Source organism: Pithys albifrons, chromosome 3, assembly GCF_047495875.1.
Source record: "Pithys albifrons albifrons isolate INPA30051 chromosome 3, PitAlb_v1, whole genome shotgun sequence".
NCBI classification, from domain to species: Eukaryota; Metazoa; Chordata; class Aves; order Passeriformes; family Thamnophilidae; genus Pithys; species Pithys albifrons.
Genome location: NC_092460.1, coordinates 72191898 through 72212533, shown reverse-complemented (window position 1 = coordinate 72212533; position 20636 = coordinate 72191898). Strand labels below are relative to the sequence as shown.

Here is a 20636-nt window from a genome sequence, read left to right as displayed (position 1 = left end):
TACTTCAGTTGCATGAGGTAAGCTTGTAAATTTGAGTATTTAAAAAAGAAAGAACATCTCAGTGTCCTTAATCCTAACCATGACTTTCTTAATGATTGCTCTTTCTTCACTCTCCCTGGTTCTGACCCTGATGATCTTATTTCAGACACAAGAGAAGCACTTGCTACTTCTCTGCATAAGTAATCCCAGTGGATATTTCTTGGCTGGGCTACTTTGGAGCACTTAAAAAAAATCAATAGTTCCTCCCGCATTTGCTTAACTACCTGTCTTATACACCTCCCAGCTTCTCAGCGGTTTTGGCACAGCATTCTTGCAACAATAACTTTATGCTCAGATTGTGACAAATCAGGGGTTAAACCTGATGTTTTTGTTTAGCAGTTTGAACCCTCCTTCGACCTGGTCTTACAGCAAGATCAAGGCTTTTACAACTGCTGTAATATTTCATGTTCTCAGTTCTGAGAGTCCAAGGCTTCTTTCAGCATCCCAGATTTAGCATAGAGATTTTTATCACTAGGTAATATACATGCCTTATCCTGTCACATTAATTTATACCCTAGTTCAGCCATTCAAAGCTGAAGGGTTCTACAAGGCTGTCAATAACCAAGGTAATTTCTCATTTGTCTGCAGTCTGATACTGGTTCTCTCTCTCCCCTCACTACTATTTTGCATGAAAACTAGTCACTCCCATCCCATCTTTTCCAGAGATTAATACCAGCAATTTGCCTATCGTCCATTTTGTATGGTGTGAGAAATACCTCAGTAGCCCTTAAAAGAATACCTTTAATAACCCTTAAAAAGTCTTTCTTTCTCTATTCCGCTGATTTCCATCTTCTGGCCACAGCTATACACGGCAGGTCTCCACATTTTATAGACATCCTAAACCAATGAAACTTTGCACACCAATATTTAGTCTTATTGTTCGCCACAGCACTTAGAAAACAATAAAATCAAAGTACATTTTCTTATTTATGTTTGTAAATTACATTTTACCAAAACTGCAAAAGTTGCTCAATTTTTACCTGGTTTTCTTATGACTGTTCTTTTTGCTTGTTTCCTTTTCACTTTTTTCCTTTTCTACTTTGTCTTTTTTCTCTTTCTTTGATTGTGTAGGGGGCACAAATTGCTGAGGAACCTGTTGTGCAACCAGCTGAGAGACAGGTCGAGGTTTCCTGTGTGCACATATATATAGACACACATAATGCTTAGACTTAACAAGTCTCAAACTGTCTATTGTTATTAACAATCATTATAAAAAATATATTGTTAAAAGATATCTTGCTGCTAATACTTCATTAAGATAGCAAATAAAATTTAAACACATTAATAACCTTTTGTTTCACTTAGGTGTATTATCCGCAAATGAGATTTTTTTCTTTATTTTACAGGATTTAGAGACAATAACTTAGCAGTGTGCCCTCTTCTCCCAGTTGTCATATCCAGACAGAGACCTCAGAGGGTGAACTCCAAAAGATTAATCTCGCAGAGAGAATACTTCCCCACCCGCTCCCAGCCCCCTCAGAATTCTGAAGGGGTCTGTTTTGAGTGTACTCCTACACAGAAATAGACAATCCATATCACAAAAAGGAAAAACTGACCTTTGAGGTACCAGAGCTAAACCCACTGTTGACCTTATAGACTAAAACTTAAAGTATTTTCAGCTCAACCATATTTGTTGAAGGCAATAATAAATCCAGTTGTGTATAATTTTTATCACAGTGTTCACCGGAAGAAAATAAACTGCACTAATATTATCAGGATATAACTGTCAGAACACAGTTTGAAAGCTGGGAACAGAAACATGACCACATTCCATCAGTATACACAGTGCAGGTTTCATTTCCAAGTTTTGATCTAAACTAAAAACGATTGTGAGAAGAGCAACAATAGGCAAAAGAATTTCAGCAGTTTATTGTTTTTACATTTTCAAAAATATTACTTTGAAATGGCTTAATCTTTATTCTGTTTTTTATCAGAATATAATGGTTGTGGTTTGAAATTAAATGTTTTACTCTTTCCAATGCAAATGCACTTCTTTATTCTGTAATTTTGGAATTAAAAAATGTCAAGTTATGACATATAAAAAAGAAGGTTCTGTTACTCTATTAAGACTTTCAAGATGGAAATTGCTTCTCCAAAAGAATGTTTATCCTGCCAAGTTCTTGGGTTTTATTAGTTGGGTTGTGATGTTGGGTTTTTTAAAACAGAAAAAGCACAAATTACATGTACTGTGATACTCTGAGAATACAAAACAGTTACTAAAGCAACAGAAGCTATCAGTTCATACACATATATATTTATCCCAACCCACAGGATCAGGCTACTGGCATTTCTTGCTGAAGAGATGAGAAAAATAACAAAAGGAGGAAATTAAGGCAGCTCCCATTAACAAGTTACATTTTCTGTAATGATTGCAATAGTTCATATTACAGAGTGAAAGCCAAATAACAAGAATCCATAAAGTGTGGGAAAGCCATTTAGTATAAATTAGCTGAGATTTCATGAGTCTTCACAGAAAGTTCTTAATGAATTAAAATAAATTAAAGCAAAGACTATTAAAATTGTGAACACAATCAAACTTTTGAGGTAAAAACTAGACTCCTGCTTACACACTCATGGACTAACCCAATCCTGAGCTCAGAGAGAGACAAAGAACAGGAACAAATCACTCTGTGAAAACCACCCAGCTGGGTAGTTTTCAGCTCACAACTGGATGTATCAACTGGCAGCTTTATGACTAGAGGCTTTTCAGGGGAGCACCAGGACCTTGCAAAGCACACACTGCACCAAGTCCACAACCACTGAAACAACTTGATGGGCTCCAAATGTGTAAGTTAACAGAGTACAGTCGACATTTTTAAGAAAACTTGCTGCAGAATTGTTTTGGCCTTTTGTCATAGTAGTTCATAACAGCAACAACCACCAAGGTGTAATTGATGCTCGAGCTTATAATTTCAGGTGGAAAACACTCATGGTACATAAACAAAACTGATGATACAGAAACAGTTTCTCATGACAGTGAAGTGACAATCCCATTATTACTACCCAGTGACCTGAGACAATAATCTGACAAGTTACTTATGAATTAAAACAGTAGTGAACTTCTTCACACGGAAAGAATTGTTTCCCAGGACTGCGGACAACACTGTAATAATACAAACTTGTTAAAAAGAGGTAGAGGGGGGAAAAATCTTAGCCAAATAATATTAAAAGTTCTCAATTTGTAACAATTGCAGTTCCTGAGGGCAAACTGGGTAATTTATTATTAGAGACAGGTAGGAAATAAAGCTTAATTCTAAGTCCTAGGTTAACTTCCTAATACCATAAAGCAAATGAGACTGGAAAAAAAAATCTTTGCAACAAAGAACAGAAATCAGTTAAGACAAAAAAACCAGAGAGAAATCATGTTTTGGAAGATGCAGTAAAAATGTGGTTTTGCTGTGACAAGGGATTCCACTCAGTTACTTTATTCCTTCCATTAAATAGCCACTTTCTGCTTGTCAATTATTTCTATAGCTGTCTATCACTTCTATCTATGTTCTAAATTTTATTGCCTGATTTGTCACTTCCAGATTTATTAAATGATGTATTCAAGGTTCTTACATTATAAAAAATCAAGGAGAAAAAAAGTAGTTCATATCTCTCAACACTAGGAGTGTCTTAGAAGCATTCATTTTTTTTTTCTTTAGGTACTCAAAAAGGGCTAATGAACTGCAGCCAAGCACCTTGCAAGACATGCAGGAGTTAGGAAATCTCTAGCACTCATGAAGCTTTAACCCAAGAGAATTTTGTTCCTGACTTAGCAATAGCTGAATTGCGTCATTCAAGCATGAAGGAATTCATAGAACGGCTTATAAAGTAAAAGAAATTATCCCTGTAACAGGAAATTGATTCTGATGATTTGCCAAAATACAACATTTTGAATTACTGGTTTTCAAAATCAGTTCAAGACTCCTACAGATTAAGTATATACAGACAATGTTAATACTGCCTTTTATTTCAGCAATATTCTTATGGTAATTTGCTTTTAAAGAATATTTAAGAGCACCTGAGCTAACTGGTGTTTAAAAAGAAGTTCTGTAACCTTTCTGCATTAAGATTACAAGCATTTTTGCCTCTACCACTGGACCACAATTGCACCACCACAACTGAACCACTGAGAATGACAAGCAGGAAAGTTCGTAAAAACAATACATATCATTTAGCCAGCCCTTATAAAGCTTTGCATTTTTATCTAGTAATGCCACCTTGGTCATTTGAAGGGGAACACTAATAAAGAAAGGCATACTCTATTACAGAAGATAAGAGCTATCAATTCTTTCCAACAGAGGTGAACTTTATGATTTAAGCACTGTATAATATACAGCTCTGAATGCTACATCTCTCCTTCTCTACCACCCAGTTTTACGTGTTATCTTTCTTCTAAATTAACATCAGCCATACTTCTACCTACACTTCTATTCCAACCTCATCCATTACAGTTTTATTCATTCTCTAATTCCAATGTTGTTTTCAAGCTCCTGCACACAAATACCCACATACTTCATAGACCTCTAAAAAAATTAGGAAAACTAACATTTTTCGGTTTTAAAAGCCAACAGACATTAATACAAACATAAAGTTTTTGTCTTCACTACAATTCCCATAAGTCCTAACGACAAGGATGGCATCATTTTAACTCTAGCCTTCTTGTTGCAGGATGTTACTACATTTTATCTTACAGGATTTGATCTGGCTGCTGGTTTAGGAGGTGTATGTACAGAGGTTGAAGAGACTTATCTTTGCTTTAGGTTTTGTGTACAGAAATTCACTGAACACTGATGCTCTCAAATGAAGCAAACATTTAATACTAAAAAAGATGGGGTAGTTTTCATTGCTGGCATTCTTTAAAAGGTCTTTATAACACAGCAATTTACATGACTAGAGATGAAAAATACTCGTTTAAGAACACACAAAGTGCACTAGAACAAATCTATCTGGAACTTTTGCCATGAGTCTTTTCCATGTACCACAGCTCAACACAACACCTTCCTGCTCCTAAGTAATTTTGGACATCTCATAGCAGTACATGCTTCCTTAATTTCCCTCACCTGGTGTTCACCAATAATCTTTGTTAATAGAATTTTGGCTAATTTGATAGAGTGAATAACTTGGTTTCATTACAACAAAACAGGTTCACTTTGAGAACAGAAATGAACAAAAATATCTATGCACAACACCAATGATCAACACATGCACCAGGAGTACAGTAAACTTCCAGTTGCACAAGTTGTGCATCAAACATGCAGACAAGCAAACTGGTTTAATGCTGAAGCATCTGGGGGTTTGGCTGAATTTACTGAATATATACAGAACACAACTACATTTGCACAGTGCTGCTTCTGCAGCCACCACCAGGCCATAAAGCAGTATAATGTCTCCTGCACTATTCAGAGTATGAGCTCCAGTTCTGGCAGCTCCTTACCTGTCACACCAGCTCCAGAGGTCACCCACTTCAGTCTGGAAACAAAGAGCATGATGCAGACACCTGTGACAGCGTTTCCATGAACGAACCCCAAATCCACCTGCATCTCAAGAGTCAGTACATGCACCCCGCCCACAAGGTTCTGAGCAGATTCATCCCTGAACACCCAGATCCAGCCAAATAAGACACTGTAGTGTGAACCACCCTGGACTTGGACTGATCCACAAAGAGCAAGTACCAACACGCTCCCACCATCCACAGATCTCTGAACATAATCTATGCTTTTCCATACAGAAAACTAGATGCTATAATTAACTCCCAGTGCTGAATACATACACTGTTTCAATTTATTGTGGGAAAAGTGTATTGTCACCCATAATGTGCAGTTTACAGGGTTCAGACATTCTGAAGAACAGGAATTTACTCAAAGGCACACTCCTTCCTGAAGCTCTATGTCCTTTGCTTTGTATATTTTACTACTGCAGAAATATCAAAATTACAATTTCCCAATCTAACAGTAGGTTTAGATTAAGGAAATGCTTCAGCATTCAATCAAAGCTGAAGGATGTTCTTCAACAGATAACCTGATTCCAGAATATCATATGCCAACCAGAGCTTCCATTTTAATGGGATTCTTTCCTTCACTTTCCTCTTCTCAAGTCCATCCACCTTCTGGTTTCAATTCAGGCAAAAAGCCCTTGCTGGAGGCTTATACTCTCTGGAGTGGCAAATTTCCTACTGTCTAAAGCAAGTGACACGTGCAACTTACCTAAAAACTTCCAGAATACCACATATTACGCCAGATATTTATGTCAGTTATTGAGCTCTGGTCACTTTTCTTGCCAAACTTTTCCTGCAATAACTAGAGCAATAATTTAGTCAAGTTCTACTTAGCTATCAATGAGCCACAACACAATTCTATTTTCAAATTCTTCTTACTCCCTGGTTTCCTATGAAATTATACTCATCTTGTCCCATCCTAAAAATCAGCAAGAAATTGCCTGTGAAACTGAAACACTGTTCCCACAGAAGGATGTGATGTCTGAGCTGCCCAACATGGTATTGATGTATTTTGGTTCATGGACTCAAGTTTCTCTTCCAAATACTAAGAATTTACCTTTTGAATGACAGCAGGATTCAATGAAACAGGTAATATCATAGAATAAAAGAATAATTTAGGTTGAAAGATATCTCTAAGACTATCAAACAGAACAGGTAACTATAATATACTTGGAATTGTTTGTTCATTAGAACTGTTCAAGCTTTCAGACTGAGCAGCAATCTTATCTCCTACCATGTTTTTATTCCCCAAAAAGACCAGCTCCTGAGAAGAACAAAGCCTGTGGTATTTCTTCACAATTCTTCACTTGTTTTTTTGTAGAATCTCTACATGTTATCCCATGCATTCCAAAATTTCAACTTCATACATGAATTTTGTAATTTCCTCCACTTCCTACAAAAACAAAAAAAAAGGCCCACCAAAACAAACTAGGTTTCAGAGACTTAAGGTTTTATTGAAAGGCACTCCTAATCTTTAAGCAGTACTAATTATCTAAACTTTGCTGCAGGGAGACACTGACCTTTTGTTCAAGACAGTAGATTTATCCATCACGAAAGCGAGGTTAGAAATATCTGGAACAGAAACCTCACTGATTTTGTCTTACCCTTGGCCACAGAATCCTTTCCTCAAAAATGAAAACTCCACATTACTCTTTAAATACAAAGTATTCTTCCTTTTCAGGTGATTCAGGTGGACAGAATAAAAGCTTCCAAGTTAATGCAAGTTCCCAAAACTTCTGTTTGTTGTTGCTTTAAGGCCCTCACTGCACAGGACTAACATAATGAGTTCAGCATGTTTTTGAACATCAACTTCTTTCATGCTTCTGCAATGTGGTTTGTCCTACCAGCATGGCATGGCAGAACTCATTATTTGGAAAACAGTAGTCTAGTCAATTAGCACCCTGAATTTTACTGTCCAAGGTTTTACAAGACTTAGCAAAATTGCTATTACCAAGAGGTCTTACAAGCAGTTAATAATCTATTTATAAACATCATCTTTGGTCAAACTTGTGAAGCTGAGTGCTAAAGAACAGAATCAGTACAAAAAAGAAATGCTTTTGCCTTTACAGATTCCACATAGCAGTTTTTTTATGGAGTTTCCTTAGGAAAGTCTTGGAGTTTATTCCAAAAGCTCCATTAGAAACACAGGGTATGGTGATACGTTATGGATTAAACCCAGAACACTTGTCATAGTTCTCAATAACATGGTAGAAAACCAAAGTCAGGCATCCCAATTAAGTATCTTTGTGCAAAGTGTAAGAGAACAAGGTAAGTCAGCTTGTAGGCAAAAAATCCCTAGAACTATTCACTTAGGCTTCAGAGAAAGTCCTCTCAACAGCTCCTCTAAATAACCATTCAAGTTTTCTTGAATCCCACCTTCCTCTTTGTTTATTACTTTTGAAGGACAACTGCTTAAAAAGCAACCTTCTGTAAATAGATGATCATATCCCTCCCTCTTTCATGCCCTGCAGACTTGCCTATCTCCTTTCCATCTGCCACTGTGTCGCTTCCGTGTGTTTCTGACTGAGATGACTCAGTTAAGATACCCTAATTTTTTCAAATGGAATTCTAATTTCAATCATATACTAGCATTCCTCCTCCACCAGCTTTTGCTATTCCCTCATCTAGTAATGATGTCATAAATGCCTTGTTAACATTCCAAACCCTAATAAAAATCCTGTTTTGCTTATGTTTATTTCATGCATGTCTTTTAAAAGTCTAAACAGAATACAGTTAAGTGCATTAAAATCTTGTTCAGAAAAAAGCTGAATCATTAAAGTCCTACTCTGTTCTTTCATTACTTGACTGGATCATTTTGCAGTACAAATGTACAGGCCTTAAATATCTTATCATTTATTTGAAGATCATTTTCCACTCACATCTATCCTAAATATTAATGTCTCAAGAAGCTAATAGAAATCTGATATCCACAGTAATACGGCAATCTCCATTTTTCTAGTTCACCATCATTAGTGAAATCTCAAGAAAAGTTCATCTTCACATACTTTCTACTTCATCATCATATTCTATCTAGTCTACTCAAATCTCCTTCACCACATCCTCATTTCTCTAACTACTACAGTTCACATTCTCAAATATATCTTAACATAGTAAGTAGAGCAATTAATTTAAAAATAAAAGGTAGGTCCTAATCTCCAAAGCAAGGAGATATAAACAGGGAGTCAAATAGAAGATGTGTGATCTTACAGCAAACAGCTTTTCAAATGAAGCGAAGGATGTGAAAAAGTGGTTTTACATAGAAGATTTTCTAAGGAATGACTACTTCTGTAACACATATTAAGAAAACACCTTCAATTAGGTATGAATGTTTTGAGCAATTCTTAGGGCATCTATTTCAGAAACTCTTACAGCTATAAAGTATTAACTATTAAGTATTATAGCAATATTATAGAACAATACACAAGATATTAATTATCAAAATATATGAATTATGCAAAGTTCTAACTGTAACTTTGCAATAGAGCTTAGAAAGCTTTTCATTTAGCAGATCCCAGGACAGGTTACAACCCACAGCTTTGGAATGTAACGTTTCCATGACGGATCGATGATGTAGATTTAGACGTGAGAAGGTCTAATCAGCTCCATTAAAAAAAAAAAAAAGCTATTTTGATTTCTGTTTCTGTAACAAGTAACAGAGTACCTTGAAGTCACAAAGGTAAATAAACTTTCCTCTCACCCACTAGCCAGATCTTTCTGAGACACCCCTTCCCTCACCCTCATATACTGATAGTTATTATATAAATACCAAGTAATTAACTTTCCCACTTCCTCAGGCATTTTTTCTCTTTTTCAGAGGTCTTTCTGCAAAACAGGCAACAATGACCCTAGTAATTCTTGCATCTATGCCCCTTCCATAGTCTCTTTTCCCTCCCACTGCAACTAGTTTTAATGGTAACAAATGTAAGCAACTTCACCCACACATTCACCTAAAAATTAAACATCGGCACAGCTACCCAAGTCTTCCTCTCTCTCAGCTAACCTCTGCCTCCACAGAGCTTAACTTCAAAGAGACTGCTCTTTTTTTTCCAAGACCAGGAATTAATGAAAAATATTGGAAGGCTAAGACCTATGTTTATATGGGTATTGCAGTGGTACTGATGGCTTTAAATAAAATAAATGGAAACAAATTTAATTTCACATCATAATCTTGTTATCATGGTTTACAAATGCAAAAGAATCTCCCAACAGTCAAGAAACTGATACTTGAATTCCTTATAGTATAGAATGAAATCACTAGAAGCAAGACAGACATACAGGCATTGAAGTCATTGCAGTGATTGTCCTCATGTAATAATGTTGACAGTCAAAAGTCAGTTTGACACTTAAGGAGCATCAGAGTCTTATTAAACTTCAAGTGAGAAGGCAAAAGTTTAACTGTTACATTTTAGGCCATTCATTCCAGTTCAGGTACAAACCTCTGCCGTGAAGGTGCTTATAAGAATGCGTAATCTGGCTGCACAGAAAACAAGAAGAAAATTCCCTATTCTTTACCCTGTCAATTTACCTATCTTTTTTACTGATCCTTGTGCTTCAAGATAATGAAATTTTCAAGTGTTAGTTTGACAGTAAACATTTAAAAGCATGAAATATTTTTCAAACTCCAATAGTGGAGGACTACTTCTGTCAAATGTAAAACATTCATTCCCAAATAATTGAAGAGAATTATAAAGCATTTCTACACACAAAATACACAAGTTTTAATATATCCTTCCACATATTTGCAGACTAGTAGCTACTATGTTTTTGGACTTTCTTCTATCTAGCAATTTTTCAACTAACAACATATTTTTCTAGATTTGATACAAAAGCAAAATTTGCTTTCTAAAATTACGTTTAACATTTTATCAACTATCACATCCACTCCACTATCTTTCTGCAGCATCTCGTGCAACGAGACCTTCTAGGTTCTGCCAAACAGTATTCTAGAACAAAGGAAGATGCTTTTTCAACTTTGCTATAAATCCAACACAAACATCTGTTCCACCATTATTGCTGGGTTTTGTGACCAAGTGCAAGTAGGTCACAACCTACCTCCAAATTAGAAAAAAGATTCAATTCTGCATAAGCACATCAATGATATTGTTTAAAGCAAACGGGAAACCATCAGGAACACTGTGTATACTAGTATTGCAAACACTGTGACAAGTTAGATCTTCCACACTGTGTTCTACACAGAAGCAAGCAGTTCATGTAATGATGCCACTCCTCATTTTTTAGCAGTTAAAGTCCCATTATGAAAACGAAAAGATATTTCCTATTACCAGTTCTTGTAATGCAAGTACAAGTTGCTAGCAATTAAATTAAATTGCTACCAGAAGTAGTCTTTGGGTTCTGACACGGATCAGCTCACCCTCCCCCAGTCATCAGTAGTCTATTAAGCTATTCATAGAATAAAAACTATCAGATTAAACTACATTTAGCTTGCTATGTCACATGAATATGCTCGCACTAATCACCACACAAAGCCGTCTTGTGAGAAACTAGTCTTTATTTCTACATTGAAGCAGTTCATGATCAAATGCATCTTCAACAACTTAAGCTGCTATCCAAAATTATTTCTTCTCATCACCATTACCTCTGTCATACCCTAGAGTGTTAACAGTACAGTACATTAGACTGCCTCTGCAAATTATACAGCTGTGTAATTATGAGAGTGCAAACAATGGAGCTAGTGGTCTGTATGGGAAAACATAATATAGTTCCATCTGCATATTGCAGAGTAACAATCCAATTTCTACTCATTCTCTGTATATTTGAATTCTAACTTTCAGACAGCTCTGATTTGTGATTTCATATTCCTAACTGTTTTACAGCATGAATCATTTACTTGGAATTCATCCATTCAGTGCATTTCTAGCAATTCTGTCTTTCAATAAAAGCTGATTCAATCAGAATAGACTCACAAGACCCATATGGTTTTATCAGTCACTGTAAAAACATGCAGAAAACTACCCCTTGAGGCAGTGGCCCTATTTAATCATCCCCTTAAAGGGAATGCCCTTTTTCCAGATGACATTTAACAGACGAGGCCAGCAAGTCTCCCAAAGACAACTGGTACAGTGCACAACAGCCTGGCCTAAAAAGAAATATGTACCAGGACCAGAAAGACAAAGTTCATCTTCATGAATACTTTTCAAAGCATCCATCAAATGTTAGTTCCTCAACAACCAGTTTGAAGTCTCCAACCCTTGTTGCTAGAATTCTTCCCCTCTTCTGAGCCACAACTATGGCTCACCAATGCTCAGCATGACAGCTACATTGAAAATACCCTTTTTTGATAAACATATGGGTATCAACTAATTTATGTTTCCAAGATGACAATGTGCTCCATGAGCAGTAGTTAGGAAGCTTCATTTCCTTGACAACATCCCCTGAGGAGGCAGTATTTGGGAGTCTACAGAGAAAGCAGTGATTATAGTCTTTTAGACCTCTAGATCCTTGGAATTCATAGGGAAGTGACCTCTTCCAACTGCTAATGCCACAAAGGATCGGATCCTCTAGGCTGCTCCTCTGTCCCTTTCCTGCAGAAACTGGGATGCCTCTTGCACCTATGCAAACATCCACCTGCAAAACATGAGGTTCACACTGATGCAGCAGCACAGTCCTTGTTGCACTAAACAGGGCCAATACTTGGCACAGCTGGTTTTGTGACCAAGCAGGAAGGAACTTGCTTCTGACCTATCTTTGTTCTGCACTGAAGGTCTAATCTTCCCAGAGCCTCCATAGCATTCTTCATCAAGATGTATGTTAATCTAAAAAGATGCCAGAGAGTCAGTCCTCATGTTCTCTTTTACCCTTCTTATTCAATTACAGAACTTCTAGTGCATGATTGTAATCACAGATTTCAGTGATAACAGTGAGAAACAACTTTCCTTTCACTGAATGAGCCAAACCAACTTTTTTCAGCTGTTAAAATGAGGAACTTTATTGTCATAGTGAATTTTAAAATCCCCACTCACACTGTTTTCTGCTGGGCACTGTCATTTGAACTGTACAGTTCAGAGAAAGCATATTCAAGCATTATAGCAAAGTTTAAAGATAAGTCAAATCCAGAGTAAATCAGAATGGGAAAACTTTCAATTGCTCATTTCCTCCCCACTCCTCAACTCCTACGAAAACAAGAAAAACTTGTAGCAGATATCAAGGTCATACCTTGCAGTATTTTCTCAGACTTCTGATAGAAGGTTTGCCAGCCAGAAGCCTATCAACCACATTCTGCAGCTGAATGAACTCTCCAAGTTCAAGCCTGCTCCACATCAGTGTACCACATACCAGTGGAATGCACTTCAGAGGGAACACACAATCCTCAAGATCACTCTGTCCTACTTAAACCAGGAGAAGCTACTGCATGAAAGTGTGAAAATTCAACGCTTAATATTTTGTTCTAACTAACCTACTTTAAAAGTATTTTGAAGTTCACTGTATGAGCCACCAAGACATGATTTGATACTCTGAGAAAAGTATACTCTCCTAACACGACTTTCAAGATGAAAAGTACAGATACTTGTATCAAGTTTTAAACAGGAACAGGCATAGTGGGCTGTCAAAACTACCAAGAAAAAATGGCTATAAAAAGTCGTGGGGCAGAAAACACAACTTCTCATCACTCTACAGGTGATACAAGAGCTTTCTTCTTACCAGCTAGACTTCTCTTTTAATATACTTCATCTTATTGTAGGTGTTTATTCAAATCCCCATAGCTTTTAGTCTACAACGGATAATAATCTTCCTTAGAAAAGACATGTGGAGCAAAAATACCATTGGTGGCACTAGAAACAAAGACATTTCCACCAAAACCACTTCTAACAACCAAAAAAATCCTCCAAAAAACCCCCAACGTGAAACACATCAAAACACACACTACTTATGCCCCAAAGGAAAGTACTTAATAATGAAAATAGAAAGAAAAGTATATCCACTATCAAACATGGAAAGGAAGCAAGTACCAGATGGTATAAAGGCTTCCTTGCTTCAGTACCCAGACAAAAGTTTAATTCCATGTAACCAAATTAAACAAGGGAGTATGAGAGAATAAGAAATTGACTAGGCTACTGAATGTTATTGATGGCAGTCACAGCTTCTACTGAAATTCACCGTTAGAATCAAATGTTTAGAACACTACAGGAAAATGGAAGAAGTCATCAAGTACTGAAGAAGGGAAAAAAAATCCCCAGATAGGCAAATAAAAATGCAGGCAATAGTAGATGATGCAGCCTAACCCAAATTTCAGAAAGATACTAGAATGAAATTATTTAAGAATGGGGAGCATTAAAGGATACATCATAATTTAGCAGAATCATGGAAAGCCACAGTGCCACGAAACCATACACTACAAATTACCCAGCAGAAGATGTGTCCTTATTCTGGGCTACTACTGAAATGTGTCTACTGAGCACCAGGAATGAAGAATCATGATATGAACTTAAGAAAACCAATAGCAATAAAAAAAGACTACTGAAATTTTCTTTTTTATATAAAGACTTTGAGAGAAAATGGGTGAATATGAAAACCAAAAGTCAATAACCAAAGAACTATAAATGTAGTAGGTAATTTACTAAAGGGGGGAGGGAGTATAAATCAACCTATTTCACTAAACACAAAGGTTAGATATCTGGGAAAACATCAAGGGTAAAAAGCACTAGAAACAAGCAGCTGTAGTAGTTTAGGCCTTAATTTTAGTAGGCCTCAGTTCAGTAGGCCCTGAAAACGCTACACAGCATCACCTGACTTACTGAACCACCATTGCTGAAAGTGTTAGGCCTCATCACCATGTCACAGCTGTTTGGTTTGGGAAGTACACATTTTTTGTCATTGGTTTTCTCCTCTCTTGCTGGGTGACTCTCGGCTGGGGTGGTTGAATCTCTATTATTGGGTGGGCGACTCGGTGGCTGTTGTTGTTTTTTTCCACATTTGTGTGTATATATATGTGTTATATCGTATTCTGTTTTTAATTTTCTCTCTTCTATGTAAAATATAACAAGCTCGCTATTTTAAGTGTTATTTCCAGGGTTTTTTTCCCTCAGGGTTGGGGGGGGGGGTTCTCTCTGTGTTGGGCAGTTGCCATTTTGCCAGCTCAGCCTGGCACAGCTGCCTAAAGAGGTTAAAGTCCCCTTCAATGAAGACTTGTTAGAAGTTGCCCAGGTTTACTGATTCTCTTTCGGTATAGAAGAGGGTCTAAATCACTAGAAGACCTTTTCCATCCTGAGCTCCTATGACAATATGGATAAGATAAATGAGACATATTAGCCTCCTTAGAACCAACTCTATAATGAATGTTAAAGAATTCAGAGTTTTTACTGCTTTCCAACTGTGGAAAACAAATGCTAATCTATTTTGCTGGCAGAATCTTTCTCTGATCCTGCAGTGCCTATTAATAAAGTTGGCCTTCTAGAGGGCATATCTCCTAAATCCATGATCAGATCAGAGATCTTGGAAACAGAGGGCTAAGTAGTTTTTCCTATTCAGCAGCTCTGATATCAATAATTATCATAGGAGAGGAAAAGAGAATGTTTATGGAAAGCAATTGGTTTTTTTCTGCTCCATGTTTGTTTCTTTTAATTACATAAGGTGTATATATACATGAGGGTGGTCCTGTAGTGTAAATGAGAGCACTGTGGACTCTGAATCCCAAGGTCCTGAGTTCGAGTCTCAGTAGGGACTGTCCCCTGGCAGTTAATGCCTCCCTGCCATCCAATCCCATCAGATCTCGCATGCTCAGCCGGGTCAGCCCCGGTTAGTACCAGGTGCTGTGACAGTCCCGAGGACTTCACTGTCACTGTCCAAGCTTGCTCGGCCGTGGCAAATGAACCTTAGGACTTAAACAGTGGGGCCAGTTCTGCACACGCTGTGCCTCACCTAAAACATCCACTGCGCAGGCTGGAAGGGCACACCCACATGGGGAGAGCCCTACCCAAATCTTCGTTCATGAAGTCTGGCCATACTTACATACATATATACATAAAGGCCCAGTAATTAAAAGTTCGGGCCAAAGTTAATTCCTGGTATTACTGTTGATAGAACATCAGGGAACTACAAGCCTGTCACACTGATCTCAGTGCCAGAGCAGACCATGGAGCAAATCATCTTGAGTGCCATCACACAGCACATACAGGACAACCTGAGGATCAGGCCCAGCCAGCAAGGATATAGGAAGGGCAGGTGCTGCTTGACCAACTTGATTTCGTTCTACAACAATGTCACCTGCTTAGTGGAAGAGGGAAAGGCTGTGGATGTTGTCTACCTGGACTTAAGTAAAGCTTTTGACACTATCTCAACATTCTCCAGGAGAAACTGGCGTTCTGGGGTATGGACAAGTGGTAAGTAAAAAATGGGCTGGATTGCCAGAACCAGTGAATGGTGGTGAATGGAATAACATCCCGTTGGCAGCTGGTCATCAGTGTTGTTCCCAAGGGCTCAGTACTGGAGCCTGTCCGGTTTAATATCTTCACTGATGACCTGGACCAGGAGATCTAGTGCACCCTCAATCCGTTCACACACAACACCAAGCTGGGTGGATGTGTTGATCTGCTGGAGGGTAGGAAGGATTTGCAGAGGGATCTGGACAGGCTGCACTGATCGGCTGAGGACAATCGTAAGAGGTTCAACAAGGCAAAAGTGCTGCGTCCTGCACTTGGGTCACACGAGAGCCACAGGCTTGGGAAAGAGTGGCTGGAAAGCAGCCCAGTGGAAAAGGACCTGAGGCTGCTGTTTGACAGCTGCTGAACATGAGCCAGCAGTGTGCCCAGGTGGCCAGAAGGCCAATAGTATCCTGGCTTGTATCCCAAATAGTGTGGCCAGTGGGACTAGGAAGTGATTGTCCCCCTGTGCTTGGCACTGGGGAGGCTGCACCTCAAATCCTCTGTTCAGTTCTGGGCCTCTCACTACTACAAGGACATTGAGGTGCTGGAGCATGTTCAGAGAAGGGCAACAAAGCTGGTGAAGGATCTGGAGCTCAAGTCTTAGGAGGAATGGCTGAGAGAGGCGGGGTTATTTAGCCTGGAGAAAAGGAGGCCTTATCACTCTCTACATCTACCTCAAAGGAGCTTGTAGAAGTGGGGCTCAGTCTCTTCCCCCAGGTAACAGGCAATAGGACAGGAGGAAATGGCCTCAAGTTGCACCAGGGGAAGTTTAGTTTGAAGATCAGGAGAAAGTTTTTCACTGAAAGGGTGGTCAGACATTGGAACATGTTGCCCAGGGAAGTGTTAGTCATGATCCCTGGAAATAATCAAAAGACGTGTGAATGTGGCACTTGAGGACAAGGTTTAGTGGTGAACACAGAGGTGCTGTACTAATGGTTGCACTCAATGATCCCAGAGCTCTTTCCCAACCTTAGTGGTTCTATAATTTTATGGTTCTATTTTCAACATGATGCAGAAAGTAACAACTAAACTACGTTTAAATCAACTATCAAAGTTGGATCGAACAGGCCCTATAGGATTGTAGCCCAGTATCAAATGTTTTGTTCTGGGGAGATTGCACTAAAAAAGTGAAGGAAAAAAATTACCAAAGTATAACAGATATCAGGAAGGAGCTAGAGAAAAAAAGAAAAAGCAAGGGTCAAACCAAAAATATCAAGTTTATGTTGAAGAAAAAAAAAAGACCAACAAATTTTTAATGAGCTGTTTAGAGTAACAGTTTAAAATATCTGTCAAATTCAAAACCACAAAGATTTAACATGAGATTTAACCTTAAAAAAAATAACAATCTCCCTCCTTACTTCTTTCTGACATATAAACTTGATCTTTTTTCAGTTGGCTGCGCTTTGCATTCTCTATTGCCCGTATAAGCTACAACCACCAGGAGCATCTAACAGAGCCAGCCCACTCAATAAAAATTCATTAATTGTTTTATAAAGAAAACAAAAACTCATTCAAGTTGATGTGCATAGAATTCTTAAGTTTCACTATATTTTTCAGGGAAAATAATTCCTAAAAAGTTCCATAGCAATTCTGAAAACTCTTTTTAAAAATAAGAATGGAAGTCCAGAATGACTGGATTACACAATAGGTACCTACAGAGCAAAAGAAAACTATTTATTCTTGCTCTTCTTTATAATTTAATATTGACACTAAAATCTAAAACTTGCAATACAGAGCTTGGTAAAATATGGATTATACATGATTTTTCCACTCAATTCCTGCAAATATTTCCTTCTCCAAATTTTCACAATATCACAAGTAACAAACAGTTCTTCAGTCTGTTAAGCTTGATTCAGTCAAGTATTTGTAAAATCAGGATGACAGGCAATTCTTCCTTTTTTTTCTCCTTCACAACCATATCTCTCTCTCTCTCTCACACACACACACACACACAGAGGCTGCACACTGAAAGGCAGAAGAGAATCCTGAACAAGCTGTTGTAAGACAGACACGTTAAACCAGATACACAAGATAAGTACCAACACTGTCCTCAGCAGTACTGCATTTCAATAGAAATACAAATACCAGATTTGATTAAATATAACTGATTTCTGCTTATAAACATCCAGATGGTACATGACTAAACAAATTGCACATGTTTTCTGAAGAAAAATGACCTTGATATCCAAGTTAAAAAATTAAACACTTTATTTATGCTTCTCAAAGCATAAAACAAACTCATGACAGTTCCAAATAGAGACCTCTATCTCATGTTTAAGAGATTATCAGACATGCTTATAAAATACGTGCACATATTAAGATTTCCATACTCTCAGGCACAGTCAAGGAGCACAGACCAAACACCAAAGAAACCGTACAAAGATTGCTTCTTATATCTCAGACTATTATGATTTAAAATTGGCTTTTCATATCTTAGGCTGGGAGAAAATGAGCGATTCAGTAATGAAGATTAATAGATCATAGGACACAGAATCCATGACCCCATTCAACTGGTTATACACGTCTCTGCTTTGGCAGTACAGGATGTTAAGAGGTATAGATCCCAAATCCACAAAAATTCATCCTGACTACAAATTCTACATTCTGGCTACAAATTTCAGGGGCTATTTTATAAGTGATATTGCACATAGGAGCTCACTCAACATGTGTATCAAATAGGAATCCCTAAAAAACAAACAAAATAAAAACAACCAAAAATATTAATAAATAAAAACGCCTAAACCCAAGCAAACACAAAAACCCCACAAAACTTGACAGAATTCACTTCTACTTGTCCCATCTCCTTATTCTACTTCCTTTCCCCCTGCCAGAAGAAAAATATTATGGACTTGAATAGTGTGTACTAAGACCCAGATTCACAGGCAAGATTAAGTTTTTACTAAATTCAAAGGAAGTAATGAAAGAGGCTCTGAAAAAATAAAACCATAACAAGCATAAAATACACTTTTGTACAACAAATCTTCCCATTACTAGGTAAGAGAATACCACTAGTGAAAAAAGCCTTTGGAATTTTGCCCTTTTTCCTAATTTCAAATCACAGAACTCGATCAGCTCTGAAAAGGGGAAATTGCTCATGTGTCCCTGCCCCTCTTTTTTCCTTTATTTACACAGCAGAACATCATTCCAAGCATTTCAAGGTTTAAAAAATTAAAAAGCCAGTGTTTGCAGTTCCTCCTGTAGCTCTCACTACACTTCCCTGAATGCTCATCATTCACACTGAAAGAAGTGGTTTATCACAGCATTAAAAAAAGAATAGGAACCTGCAACTAGAGAACAGATCACATGCATAAAAACCACAAGAAGAAAAGCAAAGTGACAGGTAATTTTAAATCTGGATGCTATTGCTGACTGAAGAACAAGAGTGTTAATAATGCTTCTGAGGAAGTTTGAACAGAGGGCAGTAATGCAGCCTCCTAGATGGCAGAAGAGACCAGGAAACATACATTCCTGTTGAAGGAATGCCAGTCTTCTTGTGTACTTCTTTCCAGCAACACGTAATGTTCAGTTTTACAACACACTAAATTACAGTGACTAATGGTGTCACTGTAATAGCAAAAATAGCAAAATTCAAAAATCTCTTGAAGGACAGACAAACCAGGAGCAAATACTTGCTGCAATAAGGTCTGTCCAAGGATCCAGCCCAATTCCTGAAGATTTACCAGTATTGGTATAGTCCTGATTCAGACAGTGCCATGAAGAGCAGAAGGAAAGAAAGAAAAGAAACAGTAGCTTGCCAATGGAGGCAACTTTCTTTTGACAAAGTGGTAATTGTGAGAGACAGCCCAAATTCAACAACCATATTATAACCTCCCCAGGAGCCAAATAATTTGCTTTCATGTTTTGAGCACACCATCATTGCCACTGTTGCTTTTACATTATTCCAGTCTGGGCTTTTTCAGTGTTCTCGCAATGACTTTTCTGCACAACATGAGTGACAGAGGGGGAATGATGATTTTTTCAAGTGATTTAGTCTCAACAAAACTTAAACAATTTCATGGGGCAAGGAAATCAAACCACTTATTTAGCCAAAGGACTTTCCCTCTTGCCAAACTTCAACGGCTTTTGTAAACAATAAAGCTTCTCAAGGAGGTCATACAATTTCTTTATAATGGAAACTATTAGGCAACTTAAGTATAAAGTTTGCTACCAGTTTCCTCTATAACACAGTATGTTAGGGTTCTCTTCAGTACTCCTTACTCATGCCTCTAATGAACTTCAGCAGGAGATTTATCCAAGTAAGAAATTATTATTACAGTCCTATGTTCCTTATGTTTATATAACATCTTTCATCCAGAAGATTTCAAAATGTTTCAAAGGTCACAAGTAGAAAATTACTATATTCAGTGCAGTCTCCTATCAAGAGGAACACAGCAATTTCTCGGTACCCAAGCAACAGAACAGAACAATTTAGGTTAGAAAGTAAATATGAAAGCCATGTCTACAGGGAGAGTTCAGATGCTCAGTGACATTGCCAAATTAACATCTGGCAATGGTTCTCTAGTAAAAGGTATAGGGATTTGTCACCTGGCAGATTGGAGCTTAGTTTTACATCTGACTCATGGCACATCTAACTGGCACCATGTTGGGGCACTCCTTTAGTACTAACCCAAGGAACACAGCACCACCTTGGGAATCACCTACACCACTTCCTGCAGCATCCAGGATTTCTCATGGACATTCCCCCTCCAAGCACAGCCCAGTTTAACCATTCAATG

General features: G+C 37.7%; 1 protein-coding gene across 1 annotated transcript in view; it reads right to left on the bottom strand.

The window, feature by feature from the left end:
• Positions 1 to 20636, bottom strand: part of YAF2 (YY1 associated factor 2) — a 34462-nt gene that overhangs the window by 10769 nt on the left and 3057 nt on the right. The window contains exon 3 of the mRNA XM_071552372.1: positions 1020 to 1169. Within this exon, the coding sequence (XP_071408473.1) occupies positions 1020 to 1169 (150 nt within the window). The remainder of the gene's footprint in view (positions 1 to 1019; positions 1170 to 20636) is intronic.